This window comes from Pecten maximus, chromosome 19 (assembly GCF_902652985.1).
Source record: "Pecten maximus chromosome 19, xPecMax1.1, whole genome shotgun sequence".
Lineage (NCBI taxonomy): Eukaryota > Metazoa > Mollusca > Bivalvia > Pectinida > Pectinidae > Pecten > Pecten maximus.
This window is the reverse complement of record NC_047033.1, coordinates 14,903,857-14,928,776: the sequence shown is the minus strand read 5'-3', so window position 1 is coordinate 14,928,776 and position 24,920 is coordinate 14,903,857. Positions and strand designations below refer to the sequence as shown.

Here is a 24,920-nt window from a genome sequence, read left to right as displayed (position 1 = left end):
CAAATACATTTGTTTATCCTTGAGTTGTCTTTATACACAAGTTTAGCTATAGCCATGTTATATATTGTCATTGATTTTAAAAGGTATTGGAGTTTCTGTCAAACCCATCGGATGAATCTCGCCACGAGGAGAGACAGCAAGCCCTCATGGAACTACTGCATGCTGGAGGACTCCTACAGATAGATGAGGAAAGACTCCTTTATCTCGCTGAAAATGCAAAGTTGTGAGTTTACAAACTGATACGTTTTAACCCCATGGCACCATCGTCAGTTGAAATTGCCCTTCCTCAATTGTCCATCAACAGGCCTTGTTTACCCCCCAGCCCCCACACTTCGCATCCCACAACGATGTTAGGGGGGGGGGGGGGGGGGGGGGGGGTATATTTGAATTATCGTCTGACCGTAAATCTATCCAGAATATTGTGTCAAGTGTATCTAAAAAGGTACTGAAACAATATTTCTCAAACTTGGCATACTACATCCTTCTAATATAAAGTTGTACCCTTTAACTTTTTGTAAATTATTGACAATATTTGTTAGAGTAATGCCCCTGATAGTAGATATTTTGGGGGTGGGGGTGTTAACTATCCTCCACAGGATGACGGTTCCAGTTATTGTTATTAATTGAGAACTACCAGAAGAAACGATGATATTAATCTGTTTTGGGACTGATCAGAAGATAAAGTGCCAGTTGGCCATTTTGAACTTAAACAGTTGAGGTTTACTTTCACTATTAACCAGAAAGTTCTCATTGGATCTTTCTTCAATTCCGTATGTACATTTTCCTTGTTCATTGAGGTAGTTACCACCTACTATAATTTTATCTGATTTTAACGTTAAAAATAAAAACGATAGTATATTGTTTTGCCCTGAATGACCCTAGTTGTCGATGGGCCGTAAAACATAAACAAACAAACAAACCAACTACAAGGAGACCTTCCCAAAATTGACTGCCTGTTCAGTGTGATAATCCCAGAGAACAAAAAGCTACTATATTATAGGAAGGTTTTGTTAGTCTGTTGTGATATATACAATGATTTAGGATATAAAGGGTGTATGGAGTGATAAAAGATACGTTTTACTTTCTTTCTCCAGTTACCGGGTGTGTGAGCTCTTATATGAAAAGCAACGCAAATTTGGCAAAATCCTGTCCTGTTACCTCCGGGACTATTCCAGAAAGGTAGGTTATCTAAAGAGTTATCACAGAAAGGTGGGTTATCAGTAGGGTAATCACAGAAAGGTGGGTTATCTAAAGAGTTATCACAGAAAGGTGGGTTATCAGTAGGGTAATCACAGAAAGGTAGGTTATCTAAAGAGTTATCACAGAAAGGTGGGTTATCAGTAGGGTAATCACAGAAAGGTGGGTTATCTAAAGAGTTATCACAGAAAGGTGGGTTATCAGTAGGGTAATCACAGAAAGTTAGGTTATCTGTAGGGTAATCACAGAAAGTTGGGTTATCTGTAGGGTAGTCACAGAAAGTAGGTTATCTAAAGGGTAGTCACAGAAAGGTAGGTTATCTGTAGGGTAGTCACAGAAAGGTGGGTTATCTGTAGGGTAATCACAGAAAGGTAGGTTATCTGTAGGGTAATCACAGAAAGGTAGGTTATCTGTAGGGTAATCACAGAAAGGTGGGTTATCTGTAGGGTAATCACAGAAAGGTAGGTTATCTGTAGGGTAATCACAGAAAGGTGGGTTATCTGTAGGGTAGTCACATATAGGTAGGTTATCTGTAGGGTAATCACAGAAAAGTGGGTTATCTGTAGGGTAATCACAGAAAAGTGGGTTATCTGTAGGGTAATCACAGAAAGGTGGGTTATCTGTAGGGTAATCACAGAAAGGTGGGTTATCTCTAGGGTAATCACAGAAAGGTGGGTTATCTGTAGGGTAATCACAGAAAGGTAGGTTATCTGTAGGGTAATCACAGAAAGGTAGGTTATCTGTAGGGTAATCACAGAAAGGTAGGTTATCTGTAGGGTAATCACAGAAAGGTAGGTTATCTGTAGGGTAGTCACAGAAAGGTAGGTTATCTGTAGGGTAATCACAGAAAGGTAGGTTATCTGTAGGGTAATCACAGAAAGGTGGGTTATCTGTAGGGTAGTCACATATAGGTGGGTTATCTGTAGGGTAATCACAGAAAGGTGGGTTATCTGTAGGGTAGTCACAGAAAGGTGGGTTATCTGTAGGGTAATCACAGAAAGGTGGGTTATCTGTAGGGTAATCACAGAAAAGTAGGTTATCTGTAGGGTAATCACAGAAAGGTGGGTTATCTGTAGGGTAATCACAGAAAGGTAGGTTATCTGTAGGGTAGTCACAGAAAGGTAGGTTATCTAGGGTAATCACAGAAAGGTAGGTTATCTGGAGGGTAATCACAGAAAGGTAGGTTATCTGTAGGGTAATCACAGAAAGGTAGGTTATCTGTAGGGTAATCCCAGAAAGGTAGGTTATCTGTAGGGTAATCACAGAAAGGTGGGTTATCTGTAGGGTAATCACAGAAAGGTGGGTTATCTGTAGGGTAATCACAGAAAGGTGGGTTATCTCTAGGGTAATCACAGAAAGGTGGGTTATCTCTAGGGTAATCACAGAAAGGTAGGTTATATCTGTAGGGTAATCACAGAAAGGTAGGTTATCTGTAGGGTAATCACAGAAAGGTAGGTTATCTGTAGGGTAGTCACAGAAAGGTAGGTTATCTGTAGGGTAGTCACAGAAAGGTAGGTTATCTGTAGGGTAATCACAGAAAGGTAGGTTATCTGTAGGGTAGTCACAGAAAGGTAGGTTATCTGTAGGGTAATCACAGAAAGGTAGGTTATCTGTAGGGTAATCACAGAAAGGTGGGTTATCTGTAGGGTAGTCACACATAGGTAGGTTATCTGTAGGGTAATCACAGAAAGGTGGGTTATCTGTAGGGTAGTCACAGAAAGGTAGGTTATCTGTAGGGTAATCACAGAAAGGTAGGTTATCTGTAGGGTAATCACAGAAATGTAGGTTATCTGTAGGGTAATCACAGAAAGGTGGGTTATCTGTGGGGTAATCATAGAAGGTAAGTTATCTGTAGGGTAATCACAGAAATGTGGATTATCTGTATGGTAGTCACAGAAAGGTAGGTTATCTGTAGGGTAGTCACAGAAAGGTAGGTTATATGTAGGGTAATCACAGAAAGGTAGGTTATCTGTAGGGTAGTCACAGAAAGGTAGGTTATATGTAGGGTAATCACAGAAAGGTAGGTTATCTGTAGGGTAGTCACAGAAAGGTAGGTTATCTGGAGGGTAGTCACAGAAAGGTAGGTTATCTGGAGGGTAATCACAGAAAGGTAGGTTATCTGGAGGAGGGTAGTCACAGAAAGGTAGGTTATCTGGAGGGTAATCACAGAAAGGTAGGTTATATGTAGGGTAGTCACAGAAAGGTAGGTTATCTGTAGGGTAATCACAGAAAGGTGGGTTTTCTGTAGGGTAATCACAGAAAGGTAGGTTATCTGTAGGGTAATCACAGAAAGGTAGGTTATCTGTAGGGTAATCACAGAAAGGTAGGTTATCTGTAGGGTAATCACAGAAAGGTGGGTTATCTGTAGGGTAATCACAGAAAGGTAGGTTATCTGTAGGGTAATCACAGAAAGGTAGGTTATATGTAGGGTAATCACAGAAAGGTAGGTTATCTGTAGGGTAGTCACAGAAAGGTGGGTTATCTGTAGGGTAGTCACATATAGGTAGGTTATCTGTAGGGTAATCACAGAAAGGTAGGTTATCTGTAGGGTAATCACAGAAAGGTAGGTTATCTGTAGGGTAATCACAGAAAGGTAGGTTATCTGGAGGGTAATCACAGAAAGGTAGGTTATCTGTAGGGTAATCACAGAAAGGTAGGTTATCTGTAGGGTAATCCCAGAAAGGTAGGTTATCTGTAGGGTAATCACAGAAAGGTGGGTTATCTGTAGGGTAATCACAGAAAGGTGGGTTATCTGTAGGGTAATCACAGAAAGGTGGGTTATCTCTAGGGTAATCACAGAAAGGTGGGTTATCTCTAGGGTAATCACAGAAAGGTAGGTTATCTGTAGGGTAATCACAGAAAGGTAGGTTATCTGTAGGGTAATCACAGAAAGGTAGGTTATCTGTAGGGTAATCACAGAAAGGTAGGTTATCTGTAGGGTAGTCACAGAAAGGTAGGTTATCTGTAGGGTAGTCACAGAAAGGTAGGTTATCTGTAGGGTAATCACAGAAAGGTAGGTTATCTGTAGGGTAGTCACAGAAAGGTAGGTTATCTGTAGGGTAATCACAGAAAGGTAGGTTATCTGTAGGGTAATCACAGAAAGGTGGGTTATCTGTAGGGTAGTCACACATAGGTAGGTTATCTGTAGGGTAATCACAGAAAGGTGGGTTATCTGTAGGGTAGTCACAGAAAGGTAGGTTATCTGTAGGGTAATCACAGAAAGGTAGGTTATCTGTAGGGTAATCACAGAAATGTAGGTTATCTGTAGGGTAATCACAGAAAGGTGGGTTATCTGTGGGGTAATCATAGAAAGGTAAGTTATCTGTAGGGTAATCACAGAAATGTGGATTATCTGTATGGTAGTCACAGAAAGGTAGGTTATCTGTAGGGTAGTCACAGAAAGGTAGGTTATATGTAGGGTAATCACAGAAAGGTAGGTTATCTGTAGGGTAGTCACAGAAAGGTAGGTTATATGTAGGGTAATCACAGAAAGGTAGGTTATCTGTAGGGTAGTCACAGAAAGGTAGGTTATCTGGAGGGTAGTCACAGAAAGGTAGGTTATCTGGAGGGTAATCACAGAAAGGTAGGTTATCTGGAGGAGGGTAGTCACAGAAAGGTAGGTTATCTGGAGGGTAATCACAGAAAGGTAGGTTATATGTAGGGTAGTCACAGAAAGGTAGGTTATCTGTAGGGTAATCACAGAAAGGTAGGTTATCTGTAGGGTAATCACAGAAAGGTAGGTTATCTGTAGGGTAATCACAGAAAGGTAGGTTATCTGTAGGGTAATCACAGAAAGGTAGGTTATCTGTAGGGTAATCACAGAAAGGTGGGTTTTCTGTAGGGTAATCACAGAAAGGTAGGTATCTGTAGGGTAATCACAGAAAGGTAGGTTATCTGTAGGGTAATCACAGAAAGGTAGGTTATCTGTAGGGTAATCACAGAAAGGTGGGTTATCTGTAGGGTAATCACAGAAAGGTAGGTTATCTGTAGGGTAATCACAGAAAGGTAGGTTATATGTAGGGTAATCACAGAAAGGTAGGTTATCTGTAGGGTAGTCACAGAAAGGTGGGTTATCTGTAGGGTAGTCACATATAGGTAGGTTATCTGTAGGGTAATCACAGAAAGGTAGGTTATCTGTAGGGTAATCACAGAAAGGTAGGTTATCTGTAGGGTAATCACAGAAAGGTAGGTTATCTGTAGGGTAATCACAGAAAGGTAGGTTATCTGTAGGGTAATCACAGAAAGGTGGGTTATCTGTAGGGTAATCACAGAAGGTAGGTTATCTGTAGGGTAATCACAGAAAGGTAGGTTATATGTAGGGTAATCACAGAAAGGTAGGTTATCTGTAGGGTAGTCACAGAAAGGTAGGTTATCTGTAGGGTAATCACAGAAAGGTAGGTTATCTCTAGGGTAATCACAGAAAAGTAGGTTATCTCTAGGGTAATCACAGAAAGGTGGGTTATCTCTAGGGTAATCACAGAAAGGTGGGTTATCTGTAGGGTAATCACAGAAAGGTAGGTTATCTGGAGGGTAATCACAGAAAGGTAGGTTATATGTAGGGTAGTCACAGAAAGGTAGGTTATCTGTAGGGTAATCACAGAAAGGTAGGTTATCTGTAGGGTAATCACAGAAAGGTAGGTTATCTGTAGGGTAATCACAGAAAGGTAGGTTATCTGTAGGGTAATCACAGAAAGGTAGGTTATCTGTAGGGTAATCACAGAAAGGTGGGTTTTCTGTAGGGTAATCACAGAAAGGTAGGTTATCTGTAGGGTAATCACAGAAAGGTAGGTTATCTGTAGGGTAATCACAGAAAGGTGGGTTATCTGTAGGGTAATCACAGAAAGGTAGGTTATCTGTAGGGTAATCACAGAAAGGTAGGTTATATGTAGGGTAATCACAGAAAGGTAGGTTATCTGTAGGGTAGTCACAGAAAGGTGGGTTATCTGTAGGGTAGTCACATATAGGTAGGTTATCTGTAGGGTAATCACAGAAAGGTAGGTTATCTGTAGGGTAATCACAGAAAGGTAGGTTATCTGTAGGGTAATCACAGAAAGGTAGGTTATCTGTAGGGTAATCACAGAAAGGTAGGTTATCTGTAGGGTAATCACAGAAAGGTGGGTTATCTGTAGGGTAATCACAGAAAGGTAGGTTATCTGTAGGGTAATCACAGAAAGGTAGGTTATATGTAGGGTAATCACAGAAAGGTAGGTTATCTGTAGGGTAGTCACAGAAAGGTAGGTTATCTGTAGGGTAATCACAGAAAGGTAGGTTATCTCTAGGGTAATCACAGAAAAGTAGGTTATCTCTAGGGTAATCACAGAAAGGTGGGTTATCTCTAGGGTAATCACAGAAAGGTGGGTTATCTGTAGGGTAGTCACATATAGGTAGGTTATCTGTAGGGTAATCACAGAAAGGTGGGTTATCTGTAGGGTAGTCACAGAAAGGTGGGTTATCTGTAGGGTAATCACAGAAAGGTAGGTTATCTGTAGGGTAATCACAGAAAGGTGGGTTATCTGTGGGGTAATCACAGAAAAGTAGGTTATCTGTAGGGTAGTCACAGAAAGGTGGGTTATCTGTAGGGTAATCACAGAAAGGTAGGTTATCTGGAGGGTAATCACAGAAAGGTAGGTTATCTGTAGGGTAATCACAGAAAGGTAGGTTATCTGGAGGGTAATCACAGAAAGGTAGGTTATCTGTAGGGTAATCACAGAAATGTGGGTTATCTGTAGGGTAATCACAGAAATGTGGGTTATCTGTAGGGTAATCACAGAAAGGTGGGTTATCTGTAGGGTAATCATAGAAAGGTAAGTTATCTGTAGGGTAATCACAGAAAGGTGGGTTATCTGTGGGGTAGTCACAGAAAGGTAGGTTATCTGTAGGGTAATCACAGAAAGGTAGGTTATATGTAGGGTAATCACAGAAAGGTAGGTTATCTGTAGGGTAATCACAGAAAGGTAGGTTATCTGTAGGGTAATCACAGAAAGGTAGGTTATCTGTAGGGTAATCACAGAAAGGTAGGTTATCTGTAGGGTAATCACAGAAAGGTAGGTTATCTGTAGGGTAATCACAGAAAGGTAGGTTATCTGGAGGGTAGTCACAGAAAGGTAGGTTATCTGGAGGGTAATCGCAGAAAGGTAGGTTATCTGGAGGGTAGTCACAGAAAGGTAGGTTATCTGGAGGGTAATCACAGAAAGGTAGGTTATATGTAGGGTAGTCACAGAAAAATCACAGAAAGGTGGGTTATCTGTAGGGTAATCACAGAAAGGTGGGTTATCTGTAGGGTAATCACAGAAAGGTGGGTTATCTGTAGGGTAATCACAGAAAGGTGGGTTATCTGTAGGGTAATCACAGAAAGGTGGGTTATCTGTAGGGTAATCACAGAAAGGTGGGTTATCTGTAGGGTAATCACAGAAAGGTGGGTTATCTGTAGGGTAATCACAGAAAGGTAGGTTATCTGTAGGGTAATCACAGAAAGGTGGGTTATCTGTAGGGTAGTCACAGAAAGGTGGGTTATCTGTAGTGTAGTCACAGAAAGGTAGGTTATCTGTAGGGTAGTCACAGAAAGGTGGGTTATCTGTAGGGTAATCACAGAAAGGTGGGTTATCTGGAGGGTAGTCACAGAAAGGTAGGTTATCTGTAGGGTAATCACAGAAAGGTAGGTTATCTGTAGGGTAATCACAGAAAGGTAGGTTATCTGTAGGGTAGTCACAGAAAGGTAGGTTATCTGTAGGGTAATCACAGAAAGGTAGGTTATCTGTAGGGTAATCACAGAAAGGTAGGTTATCTGTAGGGTAATCACAGAAAGGTAGGTTATCTGTAGGGTAGTCACAGAAAGGTAGGTTATCTGTAGGGTAGTCACAGAAAGGTAGGTTATCTGTAGGGTAGTCACAGAAAGGTAGGTTATCTGTAGGGTAATCACAGAAAGGTGGGTTATCTGTAGGGTAATCACAGAAAGGTGGGTTATCTGTAGGGTAATCACAGAAAGGTGGGTTATCTGTAGGGTAATCACAGAAAGGTGGGTTATCTGTAGGGTAATCACAGAAAGGTAGGTTATCTGTAGGGTAATCACAGAAAGGTGGGTTATCTGTAGGGTAGTCACAGAAAGGTGGGTTATCTGTAGTGTAGTCACAGAAAGGTAGGTTATCTGTAGGGTAGTCACAGAAAGGTGGGTTATCTGTAGGGTAATCACAGAAAGGTGGGTTATCTGGAGGGTAGTCACAGAAAGGTAGGTTATCTGTAGGGTAATCACAGAAAGGTAGGTTATCTGTAGGGTAATCACAGAAAGGTAGGTTATCTGTAGGGTAGTCACAGAAAGGTAGGTTATCTGTAGGGTAATCACAGAAAGGTAGGTTATCTGTAGGGTAATCACAGAAAGGTAGGTTATCTGTAGGGTAATCACAGAAAGGTAGGTTATCTGTAGGGTAGTCACAGAAAGGTAGGTTATCTGTAGGGTAGTCACAGAAAGGTAGGTTATCTGTAGGGTAGTCACAGAAAGGTAGGTTATCTGTAGGGTAATCACAGAAAGGTAGGTTATCTGTAGGGTAGTCACAGAAAGGTAGGTTATCTGTAGGGTAATCACAGAAAGGTGGGTTATGTGTAGGGTAATCACAGAAAGGTAGGTTATCTGTAGGGTAATCACAGAAAGGTGGGTTATCTGTAGGGTAATCACATAAAGGTAGGTTATCTGTAGGGTAATCACAGAAAGGTAAGTTGTCTGAATCTGATGTTCCTGTTCAAACAAGGATATTTTGTTTCCTCACAAATATTATAGAATGTTATTGAAAATTATTTATTGATATAAAATGGAAGCTGTTGATACCTAACAAACAGTTCAAGTTTTGTTTCGAATAGAGATTAGGGGTATTTTTGTTGGTGTGGACAAACATGTTTTGTTGATTTTTGTAGTATTTCAGGCACAAATCTTAACAGTCCACAAAGTCTTTACTTGAAAGTCTTGAAATGAATCTTGATTTGAAAGCAACATTAAATCACAAGATCCGTCCTTATTACATAAGCAAACAACTTTGGTCTGACCAGTCAGATTGGATCGTTATAATAAACAGTTTACACAGTTGTAAGTCATGTTTCTCTAAAAACTGTACAAATTTTAAACATATATTTTTATCTAGTATCACTCGTTCAGCTACATCAACAGTATCGTAAATAGTGAGAGATTTACTGAGCTGGAGAAAGAGGACGTCCGACAAGAGGCCATGGTACATTTACAGGTGAGTATAATGTGCTGATACACACGAGTTATGTAGTAATTATTGTAGGGTATAACATGGAAAATTCATAGTGTTTAAACTTTCGTTGTTTTTGTGGTTGCTATCGAACTACAAATATAAATATAACAAATATTGTTGTATGTATTATTGTTATATTGTTGGTGCGTGGGCTAACCTTGAAAAGTTTATCCCCATGAAGGACTTTGAAAGCTCAAAACCACTAAAGAAAGAACACAGGAACGTTTCATGATATACATTTCTAGTATTTTTTGAATTTGAAAATTTTCTTTTCAAGATTTCAAAGGGCAGATAACTCTACCTTTACTTCCTATACTATCTTATAAAAAATAACAAGAGCTTCATTATTGTAACCATTTATGAGAACAGAGTTTTAATATGACAGCAATGTTAACAGTCTGCCTTTAATGATGTGATAATTGACCGATGGAAGTATCCCGTAAGAAGTTAAATATTTGATAGATATATAGTCCTGCAGATAAAAACCCTTCACTGCCCTATCCGGTGATAATTGTAGAATTTTAGACCTGCCAGGGCCCAGTTTTTCAAAAGGTGATTAGCTTAATCACTTGATTAGTGGAAATATTCTTTGTTTCAAAACCTGAGTGTGGGCATTCCTTAAAATGGACAGGTAGGGAGAGACTGATGAGGGTTATAGTTTCATAAAACTTTGTCAAGTCAGTTTTTCCAGAAATGATTTTATCAGGATTTTAAAAGTGTTTTTAAACTGTGATTAGCCTTATCACCTTTTGAAACAACTGAGCCCTGTAGATAATCTCTATATTAAATATAACATCTGGTATTGTTTGTAGGAGTTGGTAGCTATAGATTGTAAACAGGCAGCCCAAGTTGTGATAACGGCGTTGTCAAGTAACCTATCAGCAGTGGTCAAGGAACTGAGCAGTAATCCAGCTGTCCTGTTTGAGTTTCTACAGGGTGTCATGTCCTACAGGTAAAACAAAAATAAATCTCTCTTAGATCACCTACTGGGACAGTGAGCTCCCCAATAGATCACCTCCCAGGATTACAGGTGAGATCCCCAATAGATCACCTCCCAGGATTACAGGTGAGATCCCCAATAGATCACCTCCCAGGATTACAGGTGAGATCCCCAATAGATCACCTACCAGGATTACAGGTGAGATCCCCAATAGATCACCTACCAGGATTACAGGTGAGATCCCCAATAGATCACCTACCAGGATTACAGGTGAGATCCCCAATAGATCACCTCCCAGGATTACAGGTGAGATCCCCAATAGATCACCTACCAGGATTACAGGTGAGATCCCCAATAGATCACCTACCAGGATTACAGGTGAGATCCGCAATAGATCACCTACCAGGATTACAGGTGAGATCCCCAATAGATCACCTACCAGGATTACAGGTGAGATCCCCAATAGATCACCTCCCAGGATTACAGGTGAGATCCCCAATAGATCACCTCCCAGGATTACAGGTGAGATCCCCAATAGATCACCTACCAGGATTACAGGTGAGATCCCCAATAGATCACCTACCAGGATTACAGGTGAGATCCCCAATAGATCACCTACCAGGATTACAGGTGAGATCCCCAATAGATCACCTACCAGGATTACAGGTGAGATCCGCAATAGATCACCTACCAGGATTACAGGTGAGATCCCCAATAGATCACCTACCAGGATTACAGGTGAGATCCCCAATAGATCACCTCCCAGGATTACAGGTGAGATCCCCAATAGATCACCTCCCAGGATTACAGGTGAGATCCCCAATAGATCACCTCCCAGGATTACAGGTGAGATCCCCAATAGATCACCTACCAGGATTACAGGTGAGATCCCCAATAGATCACCTCCCAGGATTACAGGTGAGATCCCCAATAGATCACCTCCCAGGATGACAAGTGAGATCCCTGATAAATTCCCACGATGACAAGTGAGATCTCTGTTGGCTCACCTCCCAGGACGACAAATGAGATCTTTGTTAGCTCACCTTTGGGGATGGCAAGTGAGATCTCTGTTAGATCACCCTCCGGGATGGCAAGTGAGATCTCTGTTTTTTCAACTCCCAGGTCGACAAGTGAGATCTCTGTTAGCTCACCTCCCCACAAGGATTGACACTTAATTACCTTGACAGACCGCTGGGCTGCCAGGTTCTGGAATGAGGTAGCCCCGGCAGCCAAAGGTGATGCCCCTCTTGGGGGATGTGGGGGCATTGTCCCTCCAGCCCTAGGCCTTACCCCAACACTGAGGAAAAAATTGAATATTCTAGATGCAGTTTCCTGCATTCTTGTTCATTCTGAGCATAAAAATATTAGATCTTATACCAAATGGTTTCATGAAAAATGTTTTTTAAATAAAATTATTGAAGTAAATGAAGAAAATTTTAGCTGGACATTATACATTTGACTGAAAAACTGCCCACAGGGCTGCTGGTCTGGACATTCTGACAGCCCGACCAGATTCCAGGTAGCCCAGGACTGCCGGGCTACTGTTAGTGTTGATCCCTGCCCGGGATGACAAGCGAGATTGCTGTTAGTTCACTTCTTGGGTGGTGAGCTGATGTTGTGGTGCATTGTCAGTTTATATTGTCCATCTATCTGCTCAGCATCAACAAATAGATTACCTTGACCAACTTTCAGATTCATTTGGCCTATTTTGTCAAAATCTCCAAACCTCTTCTCAAAACCACCTAGGGCCATGATATTGGGCATTCTGGTGTAAAGGGTTACCAAGTTCGTTCAAATGAATAATTAAGGTTGCATGGAATGAAATACCCCGCTGATATTTAAACCTTGAATTGTTATCTGTGATTGTATAGTGTACCTGTTTGTTGTACAATTTTAACTGTTAAATGATGTTAATGAGTAATTCAGTCACTGTGAAGTAGTTCCTACCAGGAAATATTTTCATGCAAATCTATGTAGTACATATTATTTGCATAAGAGTAATCTCCCTTCCTATAACTCTTGTTGTTCAGATTTACTGGAGCATTTCCAGGAATTCATTTTTTGCACCTTTCAAATGTACCATCACTTTGAATGATTACTTTCCAGTGACTCCTTTTGAGTAGGGGCTATGTGTTCTGAGGTATGAGTTATCATTTACAGAGATTCCATGGGCAGTGCTATCCACCAGGAGAGACAGGTAGTCGTGGAGCCTCATATCTTTGAGCTGTACATTGATCTGATGGCACAGTACCGTCCAAATGATGTCTACAGTTATATCAAACTTAACGAGGGCTACAGACTGGAACAGACACTAGAGGTAGCAAAGACAATTACTAGATGCAAGAATCTTTTGGACAATTGTATTGATGTACTTTATTGTTCTTGGGTTAGGAATATACATTCATTAGCAAACACCACCTCAAATTAAATCTCTTGTCTGAGTCACAAATAAATATTTTAGATTTTAACAAAACTTTGAATGGAATTGTAAAATTGACGATAATATGCTATTTCATTTACAGATATGCAGAAAACACAAACTGTCGAATGCCACAGCGTATTTACTGGAGAAGGCCGGAGATATCCAGGGAGCTTTTGGTATTATGTTGGAGGTAGGTAGGATAAAAGTGGAGAGTATAGGTCACCTTTAAAGCTCTAGTTGGTGGAATTTCCCTTTGATCAAGTGTTACCATAGAGTTTATGTTTGATAGTGAGAGGTCACTGGCCTGAGCCCCTCCACAGACAGGATGTTTGTCATTTCTCTGTATTTTTACAGGTAGCATTTAAATGTTATGTTATAAGACTTGTGAAATGTTTAACTGATGATCACAAAGTGTTTCATTTTGTTGTAGAATCTACAGGCCAAACTGAAGAATGTTACAGATGTATTACTGGGAGCGACAGTCCAGAAGGGTATGTAAACGTGTCAGACAAGGGAGATAATTATAACTGTATCAGACAAGGGAGATAATTGTAAAACGTGTCAGACAAGGGAGATAATTGTTAAACGTGTCAGACAAGGGAGATAATTGTAAACATGTCAGACAAGGGAGATAATTGTAAACGTGTCAGACAAGGGAGATAGTTGTAAAACGTGTCAGACAAGGGAGATAATTGTAAACGTGTCAGACAAGGGAGATAATTGTAAACGTGTCAGACAAGGGAGATAATTGTAAACGTGTCAGACAAGGGAGATAATTCTTTAGGTTAAACAGCAAAGTCAAATATTAAACAGATTAAACATCCTTTTTGCTTAAATACTGAATTTGAAAACTTATGCTTCTCATTATGTATTATATATGCTAAAAACTAAACAAGGTTAGCTGGTAGGGTTTTGACAAATAAAAGATTTATTTTTTATATTGGCAAATGTACAGAGGTAAAATATTTCCATCATCATAGTTAGAGGTGCATTACTAAGGATTTAAAGGCAAAATTTGAATTGCCATTGTTACAAAAGTAAACCTTTCATTAGCATAAGTTACAGAAATAGACTCATCATTGCCATGGTTGTATAAATAAACGTTTATTGTTAAGGTAACAAAGTAAACTTTTCATTAGTACGTTAACCAAGGTTAAATTTTCATTGTCGTAGTTACATAGTTTAAAAAAATTCATTGCCATGGTTACATAGGTAAAAAATAAATTTCATTGCCATGTTATGTAAGTGAACATTTCATTACTTTGGTTACATAGTTTAAATTTTCGTTGCCATATATGGTCACCTAGGTAATATTTTTCATTGCCATGGTTACAGATGCCAAAGTGCTGTTCTCTGAGGTGCAACTAGAGGTAGTAGTCATAGTCCAGCTCTGTCAAAGGAATTCTGGGAAAATGGACGAGGCCCAAAGGGAGGTAATTCCTTATAGATACATGTATTACTACCTATTCTACCATGTTTGCTATGCAACGCCAGTTTTGATTGGTTTAAAGCCATGTATTATTTTCCAATAACCCACGCTCGTGCCAACAATACACGGTCGGGAGTCAAGGCTGTAACAATTTTATATATCTAATATTCACCCATTTTATAAAAGGTTACCCTAGCCGAGTGGGCTAATGGGTTAGTCTTTTAAAGATAAAAAAAAATGGGTTAGTCTTTTAATAAATTTGTATCACGACGCGAGTTCGAATCCTACGGAGGCCCCCCTTTTTTTCTTCTTTTTTCTTTCTTTTTTTTTTTTTATCCTTTTTTTTATTTTCAAAATCAATGCTATATGATAGATGCTCTTGATCGTAGTACTGTATTGCCTGTATATTTCATCAACAAATAATGCAACACTCAAGAAATAAATTACAAGGTTTTCTCGGGGTTTCTTTGCTGTTTTTCTATTAGAAAGAGGTCGATCTCAGAACTAAACAGTACATGGTAGAATAGAAATAATCAACTTTGACTCGTGTATTGTTGCAGGATATACAACTCGGACTCGGATATTTTGCAATTTTAATTAATAACTCAGGCCTGTGGCCTTCGTTATTAATTCAATTGCAAAATATCCTTGTCCTCGTTGTATATCCTGCAATAATACACGAATCATCGTTAATTATTTCTTAAATAATGGTCAGCTAAATATTAGGGATTTTGAATTACTTGGTTGTTCATCAATTTATCACACATCAAACGGTTGTCTCTTTACACTTTAGCTTGACTTTGTGTTCGATATCTCCATATCATTATTATTTATTTTGTATGTTGAGAGGGTTTTGTATGTTGAAAGGGTTTGAAATTTAGCATCCATCTTATGGGGCTACCAATAGTTTATATGAACTTTATAAAAAAATAAACTTTTAGGGCCAAATATCTTCAGGTGGAAATTCTGATTAAATATTGCACTTGCAAAAAAAAAAGAAGTAGCCTAATTAACGTCAACAGAAATGATATGTGCATAAATATTTTCAAATTGAAAAAATGGTGTTTCAGCTCTCTCAATAATGATGTTGCCACACGGCATGCATAAAACCAGTTTTCATTGACAACAATGAAACAATGAAATTGATTATTCCTTGAGTTCATGCTAAAAAGATGATGGGGTACAGTTATAGGCCACTGTCTCCAGTCAGTACCACCAGATAGGGTCTAAAGGAGTGCCACCAGACAGAGACTATAGGTTTACAATCTGACTTTTCCTGTATCACAATTGCATATACTTGATCATTCAGCTGCCAAATTTTGTATTTGAGGACTTCTTTGGATTGTGGAGTGGGCATACAGAAATTAGATCTGGTGCTCCTTAACATATAAACTTAAGGCTGTTTTGTCTCTGCATTAATATAATAATCTACAATTTAATGGTGATGTACCTCTACAGTAATATAATATATATTTTATTTCTACACTTTAATGGTGATGTACCTCTACAGTTGCTGTGGTTTCCACTGTTAGAAGCTATGATGTCCCCTCAAAGGAAGCTCAAAGATGTAGAAGAGAAGGAGTTACTAGAAGGTTGGTATGGGAATTTAAATTAAGATTTTAATGGTCCATCGTGTTAATCAACAACATTATTATTTTATGGGTGTAAACAGATGCATGTATTCCTTACAACAGGTATAACAGGTATATACAGGTGTTCGTTTATGCATTTACTCCTAGACGACTTGAGCAGATGGAACTTTAAGAGAGGGATGTTTTGATAGGGAAGGCACATTAATTTGAGAAGCTTTCTATAGTATATCTAATTAACTAGTGATGGTAATGTGGATATCATAACAGTAATGTCTAATTACAATGGATATCATTATGGTAATGTCTAATTACATAGCGTATCATAATGGTAATGTCTAATTACTGTAGATATCATTATGGTAATGTCTAATTACAGTGTATAGCATTATGGTAATGTCTAATTACAGTGTATAGCATTATGGTAATGTCTAATTACTGTAGATATCATTATGGTAATGTCTAATTACAGTATATATCATTATGGTAATGTCTAATTACCGTAGATATCATTATGGTAATGTCTAATTACAGTGTATATCATTATGGTAATGTCTAATTACAGTGTATAGCATTATGGTAATGTCTAATTACAGTGTATAGCATTATGGTAATGTCTAATTACTGTAGATATCATTATGGTAATGTCTAATTACAGTGTATAGCATTATGGTAATGTCTAATTACTGTAGATATCATTATGGTAATGTCTAATTACAGTGTATAGCATTATGGTAATGTCTAATTACAGTATATATCATTATGGTAATGTCTAATTACTGTAGATATCATTATGGTAATGTCTAATTACTGTAGATATCATTATGGTAATGTCTAATTACTGTAGATATCATTATGGTAATGTCTAATTACTGTAGATATCATTATGGTAATGTCTAATTACTGTAGATATCATTATGGTAATGTCTAATTACAGTGTATAGCATTATGGTAATGTCTAATTACAATGGATATCATTATGGTAATGTCTAATTACAGTGGATATCATTATGGTAATGTCTAATTACAATGGGTATCATTATGGTAATGTCTAATTACCGCAGATATCATTATGGTAATGTCTAATTACAGTATATATCATTATGGTAATGTCTAATTACAATGGATATCATTATGGTAATGTCTAATTACCGCAGATATCATTATGGTAATGTCTAATTACAATGGATATCATTATGGTAATGTCTAATTACAGTATATATCATTATGGTAATGTCTAATTACTGTAGATATCATTATGGTAATGTCTAATTACAATGGATATCATTATGGTAATGTCTAATTACAGTGGATATCATTATGGTAATGTCTAATTACTGTATATATCATTATGGTAATGTCTAATTACCGCAGATATCATTATGGTAATGTCTAATTACCGCAGATATCATTATGGTAATGTCTAATTACAGTATATATCATTATGGTAATGTCTAATTACCGCAGATATCATTATGGTAATGTCTAATTACAATGGATATCATTATGGTAATGTCCAATTACAGTGGATATCATTATGGTAATGTCTAATTACTGTAGATATCATTATGGTAATGTCTAATTACAATGGATATCATTATGGTAATGTCTAATTACAGTGGATATCATTATGGTAATGTCTAATTACTGTATATATCATTATGGTAATGTCTAATTACCGCAGATATCATTATGGTAATGTCTAATTACAATGTATATCATTATGGTAATGTCTAATTACAGTATATATCATTATGGTAATGTCTAATTACAATGGATATCATTATGGTAATGTCCAATTACAATGGATATCATTATGGTAATGTCTAATTACAATGGATATCATTATGGTAATGTCTAATTACCGTGGATATCATTATGGTAATGTCTAATTACAGTATATATCATTATGGTAATGTCTAATTACTATGGATATCATTATGGTAATGTCCAATTACCGTAGATATCATTATGGTAATGTCTAATTACCGCGGATATCATTATGATAATCTCTAATTACAGTGGATATCATTATGGTAATGTCTAATTACAGTATATATCATTATGGTAATGTCTAATTACTGTAGATATCATTATGGTAATGTCTAATTACCGTAGATATCATTATGGTAATGTCTAATTACAATGGGTATCATTATGGTAATGTCTAATTACTGTAGATATCATTATGGTAATGTCTAATTACCGTAGATATCATTATGGTAATGTCCAATTACTGTAGATATCATTATGGTAATGTCTAATTACCGTAGATATCATTATGGTAATGTCTAATTACCATGGATATCATTATGGTAATGTCTAATTACAGTATATATCATTATGGTAATGTCTAATTACAGTGGATATTATAACAGTAATCTCTAATTACAGTGGATATTAATATGGTCATGTCTAGTTACATTGGATATCATAACGGTCATGTCTAGTTACATTGGATTCCATAGTCGTAATCTACAGAGAATATCATTTTAATTGTATACAAATAAAATGCAGCAGCTACTCCTGCAGAACTTTTTCATTTTACTGTAACATCAATTATTTTTAGAATTTAAAGAACCTACACAACATGTATTGACAAGCATGAGTGAATATATACAGCTACCGGCAATTCTACAGAAGATTATGCAGGTATGTGTACATTACAACCAAATTAAGGATTTACTTCTTTATCACTTTATATTTTTAAGATGTAGTGAATGTTCACATTAATATTCTAAGTTGTAAAGTTATGATTATGACAATAATGTGTTTCAGTTGAAGCTGTGCAGTCTTTGTTTTATATCTAATCTACAGATTTTATGGTAAAATGTCTGTCACATGTATGACCACAGCATTTGGAAATTTCCAAAAATCTTTATATGTCTCCAGAATTTCTAAACACCTTTATGCAGGGCAATATCCACACTAATTTAATCAAATTTGGTAATCAAAGTGTTCAAGTTGACTAAAACATTTTCCAAAAAAATAAAACAAGTGTATTTACAGGACCCTGCATACAGCACGGGCAAGTTTGGCGAGGTCAAGGATTTGATACTAGGCATGCTGGAAAAGTATAATTATGAAAAGGTAGGTAACTTTATTTACTAGCATCTTGAAAAGTATGATTATGAGAAGGTAGGTAAATTTTCATACTTGGCATACTGGAAAAGTATAATTATGAGTTTGTAAGTGGTTACAATTTTAAAATAGTTTTCCTCATTCGTAATTATCCATTTCAGACATTAATTAATTGGAAAAAAAATCCACATAAACTTCTTACAAATTATTTTTATTTTCAAGATTTTTAAAAACAAATTTTGTTTTCAGACATTAAGAAAGACCTGTAAGAATTTGTTAAATCACGACATCCATGTTCATCTCCGGAGTCTGACCAATGTGGCAGCCAAGGGCTTCGTGACAAAGGGAGATAACTGTAATTTGTGTAACAAGCCGTTTGTGACCCAATCTGATGTGGACAGTATCATTGTGTTCAGGTAGGTGGCTATTGACATCACTGTCCATTATAAAGATTATTCTAGTCTTAATAAATCAACTGGATTGATATTATAATATAACTTTTATACTTATGCTTGCTCGAATATTCATCAAGAGTTTTAGAGTCACAGATTAAATTGTGGCATTTCATATTGTGTACAATTAAGTTGAAACTTTTTAATTTAGGTGTTTAAGTTCATAACAGAACTTGACAAGGTATCCAAGTAGATGGTCACTACAACTACACTACACTATTTGAAAGTCTGCTGCTGTCACTTTTCTAAAAGAACTAAATATATTTGATAGTTGCAAATTATTCTGAACGAACTTGACTGATTGGCTAACCTCTCCCACAGGTGTGGCCATGGTTACCACCTCGGCTGCCTGCGGTCAGTAGGCTCTGTTCACTTACTGGATGGTGAGGAATTATGGGCCTGTTACTTATGTAGTCACACTAAACGCGGCCACGTCCATAGCAGTCGTTTCCATCGATCGCTCTCCACCGCTGCACAGTCTGTACATCATACACAAAAGGACAAACCAAAGGAGGTAGGTTATCATCTCAAGGTCAATCGGTTATCATCTCTAGGTCAATAGGTCAGCATCTCAGGGTAAATAGGTCCACAGCTCAAGGTTAATAGATTATCATCTCTAGGGGAATAGGTCACCAGCTCAAGATCGCTGGAATATAATGCTATCTTGTGTTATGTCAGACTTATCACAAACTTTTCATTGTAGTCCAGAACATAAATGAAAACTAAAGTTTAAGAAAAATTAAATTTTCATTTTTGAAGATCTACTGGTCAATTAAAATTGTAAAGTCAAACTTGAGGATATCGGTATCAAAGGTGAGTACAATTAGGTTGAGTATCATTTCTCAAAGTGGAACTCAAAATTGGTATGCGACCCCATCAGGAAGAAAGTTAATGATAAAAATGATATGTATCAGTAATTTTCACTAACCTTTGACCTTTCAGATGTCCCTGGATCCTCAGCATCTACAAGCCATTGATTATGTCCGCCGTTCCATGAGGACACCATCAAGGGTAGGAAAATCCATAACGGTTTCATCTCCTGTCAGTCTGCATAAAATATTTGATAATGATATTAAATTTTATCAGTTGTTTTACACACTGCCATTTGGAAGAGTATTCTTTAAAAAATGCTATTTTGAGAGAAAAACAATTATTTATTCAAATATTAATTTTTCAGATTGCCATTTTGACAGAGCTCTCAAAACCTGACCAGTCATCACGGGCCAGCAGGGCTGGCTCCACAATATTTAATGAGGAGAATTTCCGACTGAAATTAGCACCACCACCTGCTATGGAAGTTTCCTGACGGGGGTATTTAAATTAGACTTTTACATGTCAACATTATGTAGTGATATTACAACGCTACTGGTATCTAAGTCACATGATCAAGAAAACCTCGAATGAGTGCTGTGATTGTCTGACATATTATAAGACAAAACCACGGGATAAGTGCATTATGGGATACTGTAATACAGTAAACCTGTCGTCACAAGGAACTGTCTTCATGTGACCTTTTTCACCATTGTGAAGACAATAAACCTGGAATTAGCAAAATTTTCGTTTTTATCTATTAAGCTCTTAAATGTTTTTTGATAATAAATTAACATTCCTTTATCAGTTTAAACAGTAATCATGATAAAATCTTCCCTAGTTTACCAAGAATCAGCCACATGTTTCACTTGTTGCATTCCTCTGCTTATGTGGAGCAAAATGGACAGAAAATGTATGGTACTCTAAGTTGAGAGGACGGACGGAGAAATCAGAGTCTAAAGGGGGACTGTCTGTTCTTCTGTCATGTTCAAATGATGTCATTATTCAATAGTGAGGATGAAGTAGGTGTGTTTGTTGTGAGAGGATTAATAAATTGTGATATATGTTACTGAACTAAGTATACAATAAAATATTGTTGAAAATATACAATGTGTTAGTCTGATTGTTGTCATCATGTATCTGAAAAAATGTCTTTGGTCAGGACAGGTTTTTTTTTTTCCTGTGTCTGAAAAAGAACGCTTTTGATCAGGAGAGGATTTTATTTTGTCCTGTCTCGAAAAAGAATGCTTTTTACCATGACAGAATTATTGTTGTGCTGTGTCTGAAAAAGAATGTCTTTGATTAGGACAGGAATATTGTCGCCCTGTGTGTGAAAAAGAACGCCTCTGATAAGGATAGTGAAGCACTCGTTATTTTTATTGTTCAGTATTATACTATAATTATCGGTACTTAGATGATTGCCAGGTTATGAAATAATGATGATAATAATAAATTTATTTGCTTGTATATTCCTGTATCACAAAAATGTCTAAAATTGGTTTACAAAATTTTATTGTGGTTTTAAAGCCTTTAGCTATTTTATGACTCCTTGGGAAGTACACAGCCAGAACTGCCATTCTGTGCTGAAAGCTTGAACACGATATTTTCAACACTGCCGTAGCATGTTCTCACTGACAGTTGAGTCAACTAGAACATATACAACCTGTGCCGAAACAGCAATCCTTCAATCAATAGCCCAGCATCCTACCACTAGGGGGGTCCTGTATATCTCCTTTCATCCTTGCTGTGTCTATATTTGCTCACCTGGCCAAAAGAGCCAAGTAAGCTTATGTCTTGATGTGGCATCTGATGTCCAGTCGACTGGACTGGACAAGGACACGGGTCAAATATGATTAAAATCTTTGAACAACTACTTTTCCTAACCAGGGGGCCCACGATCACGACATTGGACCAATAACATGCTGGGAGGACGGGCTGCAAAGTTCTTCAAATGTACAGGGGTCAATTGAATTTTGTTTTACTGAGTCTGAATATTTAAATGCCAGGGTTATACTATTTGATATTGTTGGTGATTGGGTGTTGTAGTAGTCTATATTTGTCAAGATGCAGAACAGTTGGAGGATGCAGGCCCATTGTACATTAACTGAGGACTAGATACTGAACCCATACAGCTGGTTTTTAGCTCACCTGGACCGAAGGTCCGGTGAGCTTATGTCATGACGCAGCGTCCGTCGTCCGTCGTCCGTCCGTCCGTCCGTCCGTCAACATTTGCTTCAAATCGCTACTAGTCAAAAAGTTCTTATTGGATTTTGACCAAATTTTGTCAGAAACATCCTTGGCAGAAGGGGATATGATTTTGCATAAATGGTGACTCTGACCCCCAAGGGGGCGGAGAGGCGGGGCCCAATAGGAGAAATAGAGGTAATTCCTTTAAATCGCTACTAGTCATAAAGTTATGAATGGATTTGAACCCAATTTAGTCAGGAACATCCTTGGGGGAAGGGGAACAGATATTGCATAAATGGTGACTCTGACCCCCAAGGGGCCAAAGGGGTGGGGCCCAATAGGGGAAATAGAGGTAATTCCTTTAAATCGCTACTAGTCTTACGTTATGAATTTAGTCGGAAACATCCTTGGGGGAAGGGGAACAGATTTTGCATAAATGGTGACTCAGAACCCCGAGGGGCCAAAGGAGTGGGGCCCAATAGGGGAAGTTATGAAAGTTATGAATGGATTTGAACCCAATTTGGTCAGAAACATCCTTGGGGAAAGTGAAACAGATTTTGCATTTAATGATGACTTTGGCCAAAGTTGTGGGGCCCCATAGGAGAAATAAAGGTAATTCCTTAAAATCGCTACTAGTCATAGAGTTATGAATGCACGTTGTAAACTTAGAGAGTCTGGACTTCATTATTTCTTTAATGCAGTTGGGATCTTTATACTTTAGTCATATAAAGCATTGTTTGAGGTTGACAAATAAAACGAATTGAACATGAACATTATTTTGACATTTGGTCAAATCCAACCAGGTGAGCGATACAGGCCCCATGGGCCTCTTGTTTAACGTCTTGAATGGCTTTTCGCGATTTAATGAATGCTTGCTTACTATCCTAGTTATTTTAGCGGAAACTAATTTTTTCTTCCATTAATGTAAATTTTAAAGCACACTGCATTTTACAGACATTTTACAACATTACAGTATGTACACCATATACCATACAAAAGGATTGGTCATAGAATCTTACATAGGCAATCTCTATCCAATATGGAATAATATGAGAGAAAAGGATTTTTCCTACGCTTCACACGGGAGTTTTGTTCTTGTTTTCTTTTGATTGAAAAGACTAATTGAATCTTACGGGGACATTAAGTGTAAGAGTTTGGTCAGCGCTGATAGCCACGGGATCATCCGTGAAGTATGTGAGAATAACCTCTAAACCCTCGACATCCTTCAGACTAACCCTCGACATCCTTCAGACTAACCCTCGACATCCTTCAGACTAACGCTCGACATCCTTCAGACTAACCCTCGACATCCTTCAGACTAACACTCGACATCCTTCAGACTAACCTCGACATCCTTCAGACTAACGCTCGACATCCTTCAGACTAACACTCGACATCCTTCAGACTAACCCTCGACATCCTTCAGACTAACCCTCGACATCCTTCAGACTAACCCTCGACATCCTTCAGACTAACCCTCGACATCCTTCAGACTAACCCTCGACATCCTTCAGACTAACCCTCGACATCCTTCAGACTAACCCTCGACATCCTTCAGACTAACGCTCGACATCCTTCAGACTAACCCTCGACATCCTTCAGACTAACCCTCGACATCCTTCAGACTAACCCTCGACATCCTTCAGACTAACCTGTCATCCTTCAGACTAACCTCGACATCCTTCAGACTAACCCTCGACATCCTTCAGACTAACCCTCGACATCCTTCAGACTAACCCTCGACATCCTTCAGACTAACGCTCGACATCCTTCAGACTAACCCTCGACATCCTTCAGACTAACGCTCGACATCCTTCAGACTAACCCTCGACATCCTTCAGACTAACGCTCGACATCCTTCAGACTAACCCTCGACATCCTTCAGACTAACGCTCGACATCCTTCAGACTAACCCTCGACATCCTTCAGACTAACCCTCGACATCCTTCAGACTAACCTCGACATCCTTCAGACTAACGCTCGACATCCTTCAGACTAACACTCGACATCCTTCAGACTAACACTCGACATCCTTCAGACTAACCCTCGACATCCTTCAGACTAACCCTCGACATCCTTCAGACTAACGCTCGACATCCTTCAGACTAACCCTCGACATCCTTCAGACTAACCCTCGACATCCTTCAGACTAACCCTCGACATCCTTCAGACTAACGCTCGACATCCTTCAGACTAACCCTCGACATCCTTCAGACTAACGCTCGACATCCTTCAGACTAACGCTCGACATCCTTCAGACTAACCTCGACATCCTTCAGACTAACCTCGACATCCTTCAGACTAACCCTCGACATCCTTCAGACTAACCCTCGACATCCTTCAGACTAACCCTCGACATCCTTCAGACTAACCCTCGACATCCTTCAGACTAACCCTCGACATCCTTCAGACTAACCCTCGACATCCTTCAGACTACCCTCGACATCCTTCAGACTAACACTCGACATCCTTCAGACTAACCCTCGACATCCTTCAGACTAACACTCGACATCCTTCAGACTAACACTCGACATCCTTCAGACTAACCCTCGACATCCTTCAGACTA

General features: G+C 38.3%; 1 protein-coding gene across 1 annotated transcript in view; it reads left to right on the top strand.

Annotated features, from left to right (window-relative positions):
* The window catches only part of LOC117317615 (vacuolar protein sorting-associated protein 8 homolog), a 61,120-nt gene extending 39,849 nt beyond the window's left edge, over positions 1 to 21,271 (top strand). Inside the window, exons 30-44 of the mRNA XM_033872464.1 lie at positions 84 to 223; positions 1,095 to 1,179; positions 9,327 to 9,425; positions 10,256 to 10,395; positions 12,544 to 12,700; positions 12,906 to 12,995; positions 13,236 to 13,296; positions 14,141 to 14,238; positions 15,745 to 15,826; positions 18,393 to 18,475; positions 18,833 to 18,913; positions 19,154 to 19,320; positions 19,678 to 19,870; positions 20,299 to 20,367; positions 20,534 to 21,271. Of these exons, the coding sequence (XP_033728355.1) occupies positions 84 to 223; positions 1,095 to 1,179; positions 9,327 to 9,425; positions 10,256 to 10,395; positions 12,544 to 12,700; positions 12,906 to 12,995; positions 13,236 to 13,296; positions 14,141 to 14,238; positions 15,745 to 15,826; positions 18,393 to 18,475; positions 18,833 to 18,913; positions 19,154 to 19,320; positions 19,678 to 19,870; positions 20,299 to 20,367; positions 20,534 to 20,662 (1,674 nt within the window). The 3' untranslated portion in view covers positions 20,663 to 21,271. The remainder of the gene's footprint in view (positions 1 to 83; positions 224 to 1,094; positions 1,180 to 9,326; positions 9,426 to 10,255; positions 10,396 to 12,543; positions 12,701 to 12,905; positions 12,996 to 13,235; positions 13,297 to 14,140; positions 14,239 to 15,744; positions 15,827 to 18,392; positions 18,476 to 18,832; positions 18,914 to 19,153; positions 19,321 to 19,677; positions 19,871 to 20,298; positions 20,368 to 20,533) is intronic.
* The last annotated feature ends 3,649 nt before the right edge of the window (positions 21,272 to 24,920 follow it).